Source organism: Schistocerca cancellata, chromosome 10, assembly GCF_023864275.1.
Source record: "Schistocerca cancellata isolate TAMUIC-IGC-003103 chromosome 10, iqSchCanc2.1, whole genome shotgun sequence".
Lineage (NCBI taxonomy): Eukaryota > Metazoa > Arthropoda > Insecta > Orthoptera > Acrididae > Schistocerca > Schistocerca cancellata.
Window position 1 is genome coordinate 98392181 of NC_064635.1, and position 15488 is coordinate 98407668.

General features: G+C 39.1%; 1 protein-coding gene across 1 annotated transcript in view; it reads left to right on the top strand.

Annotated features, from left to right (window-relative positions):
- Positions 1–15024, top strand: part of LOC126106164 (basic salivary proline-rich protein 1-like) — a 66763-nt gene extending 51739 nt beyond the window's left edge. The window contains exon 4 of the mRNA XM_049912404.1: positions 14928–15024. Coding sequence (XP_049768361.1) covers positions 14928–15024 — 97 coding nt within the window. The remainder of the gene's footprint in view (positions 1–14927) is intronic.
- The last annotated feature ends 464 nt before the right edge of the window (positions 15025–15488 follow it).

The following is a 15488-nucleotide window of genomic DNA, read 5'->3' on the forward strand; positions in this document are numbered from 1 at the left end:
CCTCTAATTCCTTTAGTCCATTGTTGTTTCTCTTTTCCCTTAACGTTAAATCCATCACTTCTTTGTACATCAAATCATATTTTCCTTCGTTATCTTGTCACTCTTTTCTGTCAGCCATTTCTCCTTTGCCTTTTGTGTCTCCCTTCTTAATCCACTATTTAACCTCCTGTAGTTGCACTTCCCTTCTTCTATGTTACAGTTTTCCATATCCTGCAGCCACCCGTATTGGGTATCATAGCTGCTGTTACCCATGTTTACTTTACTTTATTCCTCACCTTGACTCCAAACTGCCTTTTTGATTCCATTTTTAAAATGATCCTGCCTTCCTTCTGTGCATTCTGTTTCCTGTCCTTGCAACATAATTTCACAATATCCACACACTAATATTTCATGATTGCCTTTGTCTTTCAGTTTCTCAAAGCTAATATGCTCTCTCTCCTGTCCTTTCCAGATTCTTTTCAATTTAACTAGTACCTCAGCTACTACTAATATATGATATGAATGAATATATGCCCTGGATAACTTTTGACACTCTTTAGGCAATTTTGGTATCTTTGGTGTATCATTATTTAATCAATCTGATATCTTTTGTTGTCAAATCGAGATATCCTAGTATACCATCATCTTTTCTCATTATCAAATAGAGTATTACCAACTACCATGAAATTTTCATTGCAATATTCCAACAACCTTTGCCCTCTCTCATTTCTTTCTCCCAGTCCAAATTTTCCCAGAGCTTTTCCTTCTGCTCCTTCACCAACTACTGCATTACAATCACCCATTACAACAATACATGCATTTCTTCTTCTTCTCTCTCTCTCTCTCTCTCTGTTAAGTTTTCTATCTTCTCATAACTTTCTTCTACTTCTTCATCTGAATGATTACTTGGTGGCATATAGACCTGGATGATAACTAAGTCTTTCTTCATTTTTAATGGAAAGTGATAGTAAAAACTTTTATTGTATTCTACTTCCATAATTTTAAATTAGCCTCAGGCAGGAGGGGTGAGCTGTTACGTAAACTACTACACCATACTTGTAGCTGGTTCCCATGCTATTACGCTGATCTAGGGCTGCCTCCATGATATTGCTGAGTGAGAGATGCAAACATTCTGCCTGAAACCTGCCAATGGGAGGAACAGGTGCCAACACTTGGGGTATGTGAGTGGTTGGCATGGTAGAGCCACAACAATGGGTCACTCTTTTGTGTGCCAAGTTCTTCATTCTCTGGACATGTCAGCCAGTCCTTCCTATTGAGGGTCAAATGCTCTTTCAGTACCACGTGCAGTTCACTCCACTGCCATAGCCTGTTTTCACAAACATTGTATCCTTTCGTGATAGGTTTTGGGAATAAAGCCCACAATTTCCACAAATCCTTGTATTTGTCAATTTTTGTGTAGGAAGAACATGCACGATGTCCACCTGCTACCATCCTGAGACCCTCGCCCAAGTGGATGGCCACTTTGCTTGGTTTTGGGTGTATTACTGTATCAAAGAGAAGGATGCATAGATGGAAGGCACAAAGCTACGTAGCAATCTATGCGAGGTCAGCACCAAGAAAACCATTCATTGGAGTGGCAGAGGGAGAAAGAGAGAAATAGATAGTGGAAGTAAAATCATGCAGAACATAAATGAAGTAATGCTGGAAAGGCTGGGGCTGCACGATATCCACGGACATGCTCACAAAAGAGTTGTGAGCTCCTGTGATGATATTTAATATTAGGATAGATGGATTTATGTTGTGTTATTATGATAGTTTTGGTGACAGCTGCAATTGGTAAAAATATCAACGATCAACACAGTGAGAGTTAATAGTTTCCAACCAGCACTTCCTTCAAAGGATGAAGCATATGTTACTTCATCCAAATTTCATATCTCCAGCATATGATAAATACAGCCTTTTTCACTGTTGGTGGCACATTCATATTGTCTATCTAAATTAGTAAGTGGAAGTGAGGATTAATATTTCTTTTAGACAAGGTAAACTTACTATGAACTTTCTTGAATGATATGAAGAAAAAATGGTAACATTTTTTTGTCCAATACTTAAGTAATCTCCACAGGACCTCAGCATTTATATGAGTAAACATGACAATTATTTTTAGGATGCTTCCTTCTACACTGAATTAGAACACACTGAGGGAATGTTTTCCCTTCAACATTGTAACATTTCTCACTTTCCTTTGTCCCTAAATATACAGCAGTTAAACTGGCTACAGTGACACACTAGTGGAGTAATGTTAATCCTATTACCAAATTTTATGTATTAGGATTCTCATGTATACAAATACCAAGCTCTAATTTTCAGCAGAAAATAATTATCACATATACATATATCCAATAATGGAAACTCAAGGTAGGAGATGCAAAAGGTTACATTTTTACTCACTGTGAATATGACTCGCTGCATTGCAGAGAAGCACAAGGTAAAATTTGTTATGCTTATACTTTCGACCAAAACGTTCTTCAGAAAAAAAAAACCACACTTTCATTCATAACTACAAGCACACCTCCTGTACACGACTGCAATCTCTGGCACCTCGAACTGGAATGCAACTGTCACATTGAACAGAGGCAGAAATATGCAGGTGGCACAGGAAGAAAAACAATAACAAGGTACGCACTGAGGGAGAGACGAACTCTGCCTGACGGAGCACGTAGGGCCTAGAGGGAGGCACGAAGAATGCCAGGTGCAGCTTTCTAGGGCTTGGTGGGGGGACAGGGCACGGAAAAAGACAGAAGGAGGGAAGGGGAAAGGTGAGTGGTGTGTAGGCTGGTACGGCCCACACTGAGGGTACAAACACGGAGGAGACGGTAAGTTCACTGCTGTTCTCACAGGTTTGAACTGACACCAACCACACCTTCTTCAACCACATTCTCCACATTTACATACCCTCACCTTCACCATGTGCCGACAAAACTGTTTGCCTTTTCCCTTCCTCGCTTCTCTCTTTTCATGCTCCTTGCCCCCTACCCACCTCCCTGTCCCAAAGCTGGGCAATCCTGCCAATGGCAGTCTTCACCCTCCATCTGATCCCTGCACACTCCATCAGACAGCACTCATTTCTTCCACAATATGTATTATGCTACCATTTTCCCTTCTCTGCCCTCACCAAACTGCTGCTTCCATTTAACACGACAGATGCAGTCTGGAACAAACTGCCAGAGGTCGCAGTTATGTGTGTGTGATGTCTACCTTTAGCTATTTCTGAAGCCTGTTCATTAACTAATTTTCCTATAATTTTTGCTCACTGCATATTTATTGGGAGGAGTTAGAATTCGGTCACCATTCATTTTACATGTGTTATTTTCTATATTGTTTTTCCTCACATTGTGTGGCCCTGTGCCAGTATTCTGTACAGCAACTATTTTCTACTGGTAAATGCTAACGTGCTCTGCTCATTGCGTTCATCACCAACAACAATCGGTGATAGGAAGACCTACCTACTGGCCTCTAACTGCTCCTACAGTACAGATAAAATGGCTGTTCTTTGAATTTTGTCACCTGTCGTGAACATTTATGGAATTTATCTTTGGCACAGCTTTGAATGTAGAAGGGTATTGATCACTGCACACACACACTTCCAATGCCCACCAATAGCTGTAGAATCAATTGTCAAGTAGTGATGCAACAACCTGCATTAGTAATGGCATCGATACTATCCGCAGTGTCACGATCGTGGCTGTGACAGGACGTCCTCAATGTGTCTAGTTACACAACCCAGTTTCTCCACTTCTTGATGCTTTGTGAGAACGTAACAAGCAACCAAGTATACTACCACCTGTATCATTATTATGCAGTGCAAATAAAAATTTAAGGATGTTACTACTCTTTATTTCTCCATGACCAAAGGATAAAATATCTAATGTTTGAAAGAAGATAGTGATGTGAGATGCCAAGTTCTGTTGAGCAAAATATATTATTACTCAGATTGTAACAATATTGACTGTATCAAAGGGGAAATGCAGTCATCAAAAGAACAAAATTACAAGGAGACAGAAAGGCTGTCAGCTGTCACTATTTACCTATTGAAAGTGAAAATATTGTTCCTCTCTTTAGGAGCTATTAGTAACATCCATAAGAAAGACAGAAAGGTAAGTCGAAGTTTAGAAAGGGAGGAATACCCTCAAAGCCCACGATGAGAGTGGCTCACCTCTCGTGCGGATATAGGAGGTCACACACAAATGGGGAGGTCACACAGAGAGGTGGTCGAAGACTGCAATAGAAAAAGTGCTTTGTGCAATCTCTAGTTGCGATTTTTTAGAAAAAATTATGATTTTCGTGGCCCAATAAGGTGTGACCCCAAGTGAGGTGCCACAAATGTGGTGAATCATTTTTGGCACAAACTGATGAGTTTTCTTTTAGTTCCTATAAACAGACAAAATCCAATTAATGCAGATTTTTTTCTGTAAATAATGCTACTGTTCATAAATAAATAAAAAAAGAAGGATGAATGATGCCACAAAGAAAAAAAATGTTAAATATATTTTCGCATATGTGGTAATTTGACACGATTGGGCCTAGTGTCTATGAAATGTACCAAGTGGAAAATTATGTCCACAAAAATTAATATTTTAATGTGATGAACACATGATAGCTTACAAGCTAATCTACAGACGTCCATACTTCCACGGGCTGTTTCTCCACGATGCAGGAAGTATTGAACTGTGCCAGTTGCTGCTGTACTCCACCAATCCAGTTAAGGAAGTTAGTATCTCAAATCATCACTTCAATCTGGCACTGTTAACCTGAAGTTAACTACTCATATTCCTGTGTGAACCTGTCAGTCTCCAAGACTGCATGCACCACTTTGCAAATTTGCTTGTGCTACACCATTCCCTGCATTAGCTTCCAAAGGCAGTGGTAAGAAGGGATGATGTCAAAGACAAACTTGTTGTTGGGCTTTTCCATGAAGACATCTCCCAAAACCAAAGTGGTCACAATTTTTAACTCTGTGTTACAATTGATGAACAGAGGCAAAAGTGCTACAGCACAAGCTGATAGCCCACCATTAGTACACATTATTTTACACTTTAAGCACCCTCAATTTGGTGAAACAATCAACATACATTGATATGGAAAAGTGAGGGAAATAGTAAAATTATTATTGTAAGAAATGAACTGCTCAAAATTATTTTGCACCACACATGCACCTGTGAATTAAAGTAAATATCAACATGTACAGTAACCTGTGTATGGTGATCAAAGTGAATCCACAGTCTTAGTGCAGTTCCAGAGTGAACCGTGTCTCCAACCATGAACAAGACAACACACCTTGTGTACACAATTCAGCCTGTCAACATGGCTTAGAACATCACTTCGAGTTCAGATGAGTTGCCCATGTTCCTTTATTGGAAGACAAATTTGAAGCACAGGGAAACAGGTGTGCACCACAGCCACTGCATTGGAACATTCAACCACCTTCTTGACACAAAAACAGTGATGATCTGACACTTGGTAGTTGTCACACAATGGACAACCCAACTGGTAACCACAGCTTGGGTACAGAGGCTCTCAAATACTTCGATGGAAATGTGAGAAACAGCTGTGGCATTTGCATTGACCCAGACAGTAGGCAACACACTGTATTGTTAACAATATTGCATTTATAAATCTTCAGTTTGAACAAAATAAAATTGGCATGGGTTGTACTTACAGTAAGAGAGCTACAGGATTGATCTGATGGTAATAAAATGCTGTGCTAAAATTATCTGATTCTGAGTCACTTACAGTAGCCCTTCCTGAGGAATAGCAGATTTCCACATTTAGAATAAAATGTTTCTAGACACACCTGTTGCTATTTACAGTTGTGTGAAAGAAGTGTCTTACAATGCACAAGTCAGATATTGTGTATTGGCCTTCAGATTACACCACAGCTCATCAAACCACTTGTTGCCATTTTATGATGCACAATGGGGCACATTCTCTGTTCTTGTTCATACACACTTCCTGATTGACGCAGGATTCATCTAAAGAAATGAAAAACTGATGATCCAAAAATCTCCAACGAGTCAACTGCTACATACTGATGCAACAATCTGCACAAGTAATGGTACCCTACTATTCACAGTGTCAGGAGCAGTGGCTGTGGCGGGACATACTTAATGTGGATGATTATACAGCTGCATTTCTCCCCTTTTTTTATTCTTTGAAAGACTATACCAATCACCTAGGAGTACTATCAACTGGATCATTACTATGCAGATCCCACAAACAATTATAGATATTATTTCTCCTTTCTCAATGACCTAGATACAGTAACGGAAAGTTGTTTGTAGTGAGAGTTTTCTGTATGTCTCCTTTTTCGTTTTCTACACTTCTGCCATCTGTCTGAGTTAAATAAGTGCAGAAGAAACTTAAAATTACAAGAAACAATTGTCAATGGTGGCAGCAGGGGTGGAGGATATGGGCACCACTTCGGGCGGAGGAATTTTTTAATCTTTTAATAAACCTCATACAATTGTGGTACAAGTACATGCCTCACTACTATTGCTGTAACACTTCATTTTATCAGTTAGAGGTACATTGGAACAGTGCAGCCTTACCTGGCTGCTAACTGTTCCAGTATCTCCTGGTGGGTGAACTGCTCCAGAAGTAAAACTCTCACTTGTGGCCACATTTCTCCAGCAGCTCCCCCTCTTTGTTTACACTAGATATCAGGCAACCTTCTCGAGGCATCTATTTCTCACTTCACTCTGTTTTATTTATGTAAGAAGCAAGAGTGCATGAAAATAATAACTTTAAGGTGAATATATAAGATATCCTTTCCTGACACACCAGCATGTTCTTTAAACCTAGTGTAGTAGCTCTGAAAGAACTGGCACCCATAGTATTGAGAATATGAAGCTAAATATAACAATATTATATGTAGCAATCCACATGTCATTCTTTGACAAGCAGAGCTGCAGTTCTTTCATCACTTAATTCATATTGTTGAGATTGTCTGTGTAAGAACCATATCATCCACACCTGTAATCTCTCCTCTGTGAAAATTTATGGCAGTGAATCATTTCTGACCCCATACACAAAAATAAATTTGGAAGAGGTCTTTTTCTGACTAACACCTACAAATGGGAAACACTCTGAAAGTCTGAAATTAAAACCTTACCAATTGTGTCAAGATTTAATGTTGTACACACAGAAATAACAACACAGTTGTTGTTTATATGAAGACCCTTGTAAAGAGTGTCCAGCATACAAATTTGCAGCTTGTACAGCTTCCAGAGTATGAGAACATTCCTAATAAAGCTCTTTGTACAGAGTGTCCCCACACAAATGTACAACCTGGATATTATTGAGGCACAAGGAATCTTGCCACAAAGCTGTGAAACTGGAGACATACATGAACTTGTTGGACTGAGAGAAAAACAGAGGAGATGGTTCTACAAGATACTGGAAAGAAAGGACTACTGAATGTTGTAAACCTACACAAAGTAAAGCTCACTGCACACTTAATTAGACATGACACTGGTTTACAAAACATTTGCAAAGATCTGATCATAGACAGGGAAATGTGGAGATAACTAAAAAATCCTAACTAAAAATATGATCTGTGAGAGGAGTGCTGAAGAGAGCGATCTCTTGCTGCAGAGGCAACACTTAGCCACTGGAAAGTAGCAGAAGAAGTGGAAGAGGAAGCAAGTGGTGGTGGTGGTGGTGGTGGTGGTGGTGGTGGTGGTGAAGAAGAAGAAGAAGAAGAAGAAGAAGAAGAAGAAGAAGATCTTACCATTAAATATAAACATCTGAAGGAAGCTAGTGATGTCATGTAGCCTTCTCTGTTGAGTAAAATGTAATATTGCTGAAATTATAACAATAAAAACTGTATCAAAAGGAAGATTCATTCAACAGAACAACAGAATTACAAGGAGACAGAATGGTTGTGACAAATTACTTACGGGTGACATTCAGGTACTATCTGGGCATTAAAAGTGAAAGAACTATTCCTAGCTTTAGGATCTATTAGTAACATTCAAAAGGAAGAGAATTTGTATGATGGGGAAGTTTAGAAAGGGAGGAATGACACTCAGAGCCCAGGAGGGAAGTGCCTCATTTGTCGTGAGGGTGTAGGGTGACATATGTTTGGGGAGGTGGCACAGAGATGTGCTCGAAGACTACAATAGAAAAAGTTTTTTGTCCAATTTGTAGTTAAATTTTTTTTTAAGTATTGGACTATAATGCCTCAATAAGGTATGAGCCCAGGTGTGGTGTCACAAATGAGTTGAAACATGTTTGGCACATATTGGTAAGTATTCCTTTTGTTACCATAAACAGACAAAATCCAATTCGTGCAGTATTCTCTGTGAATTGTGCTACTATCTGAAATTAAAATAAATAAAGAAAAAATTTAAAAAAAAATAAGAGAGAGGGATGGTGGACAATACAAAAATATAAATGTTAAATGTATCTTCACAAGTGGTAATTTGACGTTAGTGAGAATAGTGTGCGACATATACCAAGTAGGAAAATGTGTCACCTCACTGAAAATTTTAATAAGATGCAAACATGACAGCAGACTTGGTAATCTACAGAACACTACACTTACATGCTCCGCTTCACCACAATGCAGGAAGTATTGAACTGTGCCAGTTGCTGCTGTACCCCAGGAAACCAGTTAGTGAAGCTACTGTCACTGGTCGCTACTTCAATGTGGTACAGTAAAGGTGAATTCAGCTACTCAAATTCATGTGCGAAACTGTCATTCTCTATGACTGTACACACCACTTTGCAAATTAGCTTCTGCTGCACCTATTCCTGCATTATCTTCCAAAAACAGTGATGATAAATGTTGATGTACAAGATGTAAACTTCTTGTTGGACTGATCCACGAGACATCTGGAAAACCAGAGTGGTCACAGCATCTAAGATAGCATTATAATTAATGAACAGAAGCAAAATTGCTAGAGCACAAGCTGACAACCCACCACCTGTACACATTGTTTTGCACTGCTAGCATCCACAATTTGCTGAAACAATCAACATGCTTTTATACAAAAAAGTGAAGGAGGTAGTAAAAATATTTATATTAGAAATAAAGTGCTCAAAATGGTTTTGCACCACACTTGCATCTGCAAATTAAAGTAGATCAACATGTACAGTAACCTGTGTAATGGAGATCAACATGAATCCATTCCCTTAGTGCAGTTCCAGAGTGAACTGTGTCTCCTATTGTGACCAGGATAACACAGCTCGTGTACACCATTCAATGTGTCAACACACCTTAGAAAATCGCTTTGAGCTCAGATAAGTTGCACATGGTCCTATATGGGAAGATGAGTTATTAAAATGTGTAACAAGAAAACAGATTTGTGTTCACAATAGCTATGGCATTGGAACATTCAACCACCATATGGCATAAAAACAGTGATGAAATGTCACTAGTACTTTCCCCACGATTGACAATCCAACTGGTAACCACTGCTTATAAATTGAGACTCTCAAATACTTTGACAAGAATTTGAGCAGCATCTGTGACATCTGCAATGACCTAGACAGTATGCAGCACACTGTCTCGGGAACAATACTGCATCTGTGTGTGTGTGTGTGTGTGTGTGTGTGTGTGTGTGTGTGTGTGTGTGTGTGTGTGTGTGTGTGTGTGTTGGGGGAGGGGGCGCACACACACCAGATTGCATCTATCTTATGTGTACTCATGAAATTAAATCTATATGCAAATAAACTCTAAAGTTGTTGCACACTTGTGAACTTTAAATTAACAAACAGTCACTCTATATCACAAGCTCTAAAACACATTAGAAATAAGGAAACTAGCTATACACAAAACTAAAACATAGGGGAAAAGAAAATATGTAGAAGCTGAAAAAAACGCAGATGGGAAGGTGAAGGAAGTAGTAAAAATATTTATATTAGAAAATACTTGTTCCAAACCAGAGAATAAAATGTACAGAATTTGCAAGCACTCTGGACAGTTCTGTGGCTCCCCAGCAATAAAATCCTTTTTCAAAGAGAAATGGTTTAAACTTACAAAAAACTTTGGTGAGGCAGCCACCAGTTAACACATTAAAGCCACCTTCCTAAAATCTCAGGAAAAATGTTGGACAATTCACAAAACTTTAAATCTTGAGCCACATTCATTTGGAAATTACTAGAAAGAGAAGGCAGATCCCTCTTCAAATTGGCTGCAGCCTGCTGGTAGGAAAACTCAGTCCAATGAAGTGTGGTTCACAGTGATCTGCACAGCACAAGTGCCCTGGTACCCAGCAGAGTGAACCCTTCTTCCCAGTAGTTTGAGTTGAGGCTGGAATCCTGGATATTCTGAATTACCTTATATGGTGTGCACAAACACTGGAGACAGTGAAAGGCACTCAGAGAATTGGAACAGGCAAAAAACTCAACTATGAAAGAACTTCTCACCTGCTCCAAAGACTGCAAGATTGGCATATAATTTCACATCAAAGACAGTAAAGTCATGAGGCAGTTGGATCTATGTAAATAACAGAGTTAACAACAGAGTGCCCCTGCTTGGATCCACCTCCAAAGACAGCTACATACTAGTGGTCCTCATATAAAATACCACATAAAAAGCAAAGCAGAAGTGTAAATTATCCTGCTATGCACTAAATCTAAAATGTTGTTGGATGTTAGCAGTATCCAGAGTGGTAGATGGTTAGAACCCTGGATTCGAGGTTCAACATGCTCCACAGAAAGTCTCTACAGTACACGTTCCACACAGATTCCCAACAGCATTGTAGGTCATGGACAGTTGCAGGAAAGCATTTCAGGGTGACTAGAAACAGTATGGTATGCCAATGAAGTTGGTGTGAGGAACTGTGTGTTTGTTGCACCAAGAGGGGCTGCCACTGGATCAGCACAGAGATCTGGTATCGGACTGGTCCTATAACATCAATAGCTAGACAAATCCTCTCATTGTGGACTTTGTCAATGATTTTCAAAGGAAGAGGCCTACTCTGTGTACCCATAGTCCAGCCACGAACGCAAGATACCCAATAGATCTGGAAGAGTTGAGCCTCATCCACTCTCCAAGAAGTTTGGATAAGGCACTTGATGATGTTCAGTATCTTGATGGTTCAGTCTTGCAGACCTCTGAGGTGTGGCAACCATGACAATTTGAGGTTGAAAATGAAGCCCAGGAAAATCAAAGTGTCTCTAAAATATAAGATGTAGTCCCTCATATTCAAGTAATGTAAATTAAACATACAATGAAAAGGATTAAAATGACCCGCTCCCCCCCCCCCCCCCCCCCCCCCCACACACACACACACACACACACACACACACACACACACAAAACTAGCTCTTCCTTCAAGCAATGAAGGAAGATATCAGTGAAACAAAAGTTTCCTATTCTTCTGGCAACATTGTAACAGGTCATGCAGTTCCCATAATGGGTTCTTAATCCAAAATTAAATATGATATGTAATCTGCTGTTCATTTCAGAAATATTAATTCAATGAATCATACAAATATTTCAAGTGCTGAATAATTTTTTCAATAAATATTGCTCCAATTCAAACCAGTTCTCTTTGAAAAAGGCTTTTATTGCTGGGTAGCCACAGAACTGTCCAAGTGCTTGCAAATTTTGTACATTTTATTTTCTGGTTTGGAACAAGTGTTTTTTATTAGCTGTTACAATATTTATCTAGTTTTCTTGAAGTACTCAATAAGATCTTTGCAGAGATGTTGCTCAAATTATCAATGTGAAATGTCACAATTGTAAGCAGCCAAGTGGTACAGACCACTGTTGTTGCAGGAGCACTAGCTAGTAGATGATGGTGCAGTTTGAGTGCGCAGCTACAGTTACATCTTGTGCCATTGTTACCTCATTGCTGAGTTTTCCACCTGCAAATCTGCCATCTATCCTATGATAAACACAACTTTTTTCACAGTTATTGGCACATTCATGCTGGTTGTCTAAATTAGTAAGGAGAAGTCAGGGTTAACATTTCTTTTAGATGTGTTAATCTTGCTAAGATACTTTCTTCAATGATATAAAGAAAAAATGAAATCATTCATTTTGTGGAACTTAAGCAAGTGATCTTCAAAGAACACCAGGGTTTTTATCAATATATATTATTGTTTAAAAGCTTCTTTCTCCTACACTGAATTAAAACAGATGGAGGGAAAGCTTTCCTTTCGACATTGTAACATTTCTCACCTTTCTTTATCCTTAAATACACAGCAGTAAAATTGGCTATAGTGGCACACTAATGGAGTAATGTTAATCTTATACCTATGCATCACATATTAAGATTTTTATGTATACAAGTACAAAGCTGCAATTTTCAGCAGAAAATAATCATCACATCTACATCTACCAAATAATGGAAACTTGAGTTTGATGAAGCAAAAGGATACATTTCCACTGATCATAAAGATGACTCATTGAATCGCAGATAAGAACAACAAAAATATTGTTATACTTCTACTTTTGACCAAGACATTTTCCATGAACAAAAACACACTTTTATTCACACCAGCAAGCACACCACATGCACATGACTGCAATCTCTGACAGCTTTAATTGCAATGCAACTATCCTGTTGATCAGAGGTAGCAAATTGGAGGAGGTCGGTAAAGGAAAGGATAGCAAGGTATCGGTGGAGAGAGAGAGATGAGCTCTGTCTGATAAAGCCTGCAGGGGCTAGAGGGAGTCACAAAGACTGCCAGGTGCAGCATCAGAAGGCTATAGGGCAGAGTGGCTGGGTGGGGATATAAAAAAAGTGAGAAGCTAGGGATGGTGAAAGGAGAGTCTTGGTAGAGGATGACACACAAATAAGGTAAGACAGAACGAACAAGGAGGACCCATTAGGACAAAGGATGTGGAAATACCAGTGTAGGAGGGGGGGGGGGATGGGGTAGTTAGTGCCAGGACAGTAAATAGCCTACTGTCCACACAGGCACCACCAAACAGTTCCCACGCCCTCTTCTACTACTACATCCTCCCTACTTACATCCCCTCATCTCCACTGTTTGAAAACACTACTGTCTGCCTTCTCCCTCCCTTTCTTCTGTCCTTTCCCACTTCTCCCCCCCCCCCCCCCCCGGCACCTTTGTCCACAGCCTCCCTATGCTGCACCTGGCAGTTTTCATGCTTCCATCTGATCCCTGCACACTCCATCAGACAGCACTCATCTCTTCTAGAATTTGCACTGTGCTACCACTTCCCCTTCCCTGCCCTCTCTCAACTGCTGCTTTCATTCAACATGATAATTGCATTCTATATGCGTTATTTTTTACATACATTTACATTATGTTGTATGGTCCCGTGATGGTATTCTGTAAGAGCAAGTATTTCCAAATGGTAAAAGGTATTGTGCTTTGCTTGTAATATTCATCACTATCAACAATCCATGACAGAAAAGCCTCTCCATTTGTGTTAAACTGTTCTGACACCTCAGATGAAATGGCTATTCATTGGAATTTGCCTTCTATAGTGAAAATTTATGGAATCTATCTTTAGCACAGCTGTGAATATCCAAGGGTCTAAATCCTACAATGCAGACCAATAGCTGTAGAGACAATTGTCACACAGTGATGAAATAATCTGCATGAGTAATGGCATCCCTAGCATTCACAGTGGCACTAGCTGTGGCTGTGGCAGGACATTGAAAGTGTGGAAGAATACAGAGCTCCATTTCTACACTTCTTTATACTTTGAGAGCCAATACCAAACACCCATGGATCATTACAGTTCAGCGCATACAAACATTTACAGATGTCATTATACTTTTTTCCTCCATGACCAAAGATACATAACAGAATACTGTTTGTGGTGAGTGTCCTCTGTATAAACCATTTTCACAGTTTTCTGTGGATTTGTCACTTATGTAAATTTTTCAAAAATTTTTAAAAAAAGAAAGAAAACTACAGAAAGTTACAAATCAACAATAGTAAAGCCCATTGGACGGTTAACTGGACATGATATTCACTTACACAGCATCTGCAAATATCAGATCATAGAGAGCAAAAGTGGAGAAGACTAAAAAATGCTGCCTAAAAATATATATATATGATCTGTGACAGGAGTGCAAAGAGAGGGAGCTCTGGCTGCATCGGCAAAACTTAGCCACTAGAAAATAGCATAATAAGTACAACAGGAAGAAGAAGAACATACCTTACCTTTGAATTAAATGTTTGAAGGAAGCTAGTGATCTGAGGCACTAAGCTCTGGTCAGCAAAATGTTTTATTACTCTAATTATAACAGTATTAACTGCATCAGCAAGAAAACTCATCAAAACAACAAAATTACATGGAGAAAAAATTAATGTCACTATTTACCTACAGGTGACATTCAAGTACTGCTACAGCATTAAAAGTGAAATATTATTCCTAGCTTTAGGATCTAGAAGTTCCATTCTCATGGAAGAGAGAAGGTTAGATTGGAAGTGCTTAGAAAGAGAGGAATGACACTCAGATCCCAGGATTATAGTGGCTCAACTGTTGTCAGGATGTAGGATGGCAGATATGAATGGGGAGATGACACAGAGACGTTGTCAAAGACGGCAGTGGAGAAAGAGTTTTGTCCAATCTTTATTTGCAGTTTTTTTTATATAAATACTGGTTTCCCATGCTCCAAATTAAGTATGCCCCAACAGTGGTGGACTAAAATGTGTTGAAATACCCTTGGCACTAGCTGATGAGTTGGCATTTTTTTTTTTTTGTTTCCATAAACAGATGGAATCCTTTTCATGCAGTTTTTTTCTATACAAAGTGCTACTGTTCAAAATTACAAAAAAAAAAAAAAGATGGATGATACAAGGAAATAAGGGTTTAATATATTTTCACATGGGGTAATTTTACATGAGTGGTAATAGTGTCTATGAAACGTAGCTAGTAGAAAAATGTGTCCCACACACATTATTCCAAGCATGAAATTTCAAAGTGATGAGCACATGAGAGCTGACATGGAAATCTACAGAAATCAATACTTACATGGGCTGTTTCTTCACAGTGTAGAAAGTACTGAATTGTGCCAGTCGCTGCTGTACTCTGGCAAACCAGTTGGTGAAGTAACAATCAAAGAGCACCAATTCAATCTTGCACAGTAAGGCTGAAGTCAGCGACACACATTCTTGTGTGAACCTGTCATTCTCTGTGACTGTGCACATCACTTTGCCAGTTTGCTTGTGCTGCACCATTTCCTGCATTAGCTTGCATAAGCAGCGGTAGTAAGGGACCAAGTTCAAGCCATTAACTTCTTGTCAGGCTGTTCCATGAAGACATCTGCAAAAAGGAATTGGTCACAATTTTTAATTTAGTATTACAATTATTGAACAGGGGCAAAAGTGCTACATCACAGGTTGACAGACCACCATTAGTACACATTGTTCAGCACTGCTAGCAGCCTCACTTTTCTGAAACAGTCAACATACTTTGATATGAATAAGTGAGTAAAGTAATAAAAATGTTTATATTAGTAATAAACCAGTCAAATTGGTTTTGCACCACACTGGTAATCACTGCTTACAAATTGTGGCTCTCAAATATTTTGATGAGGATGTGAGAAGCAGCT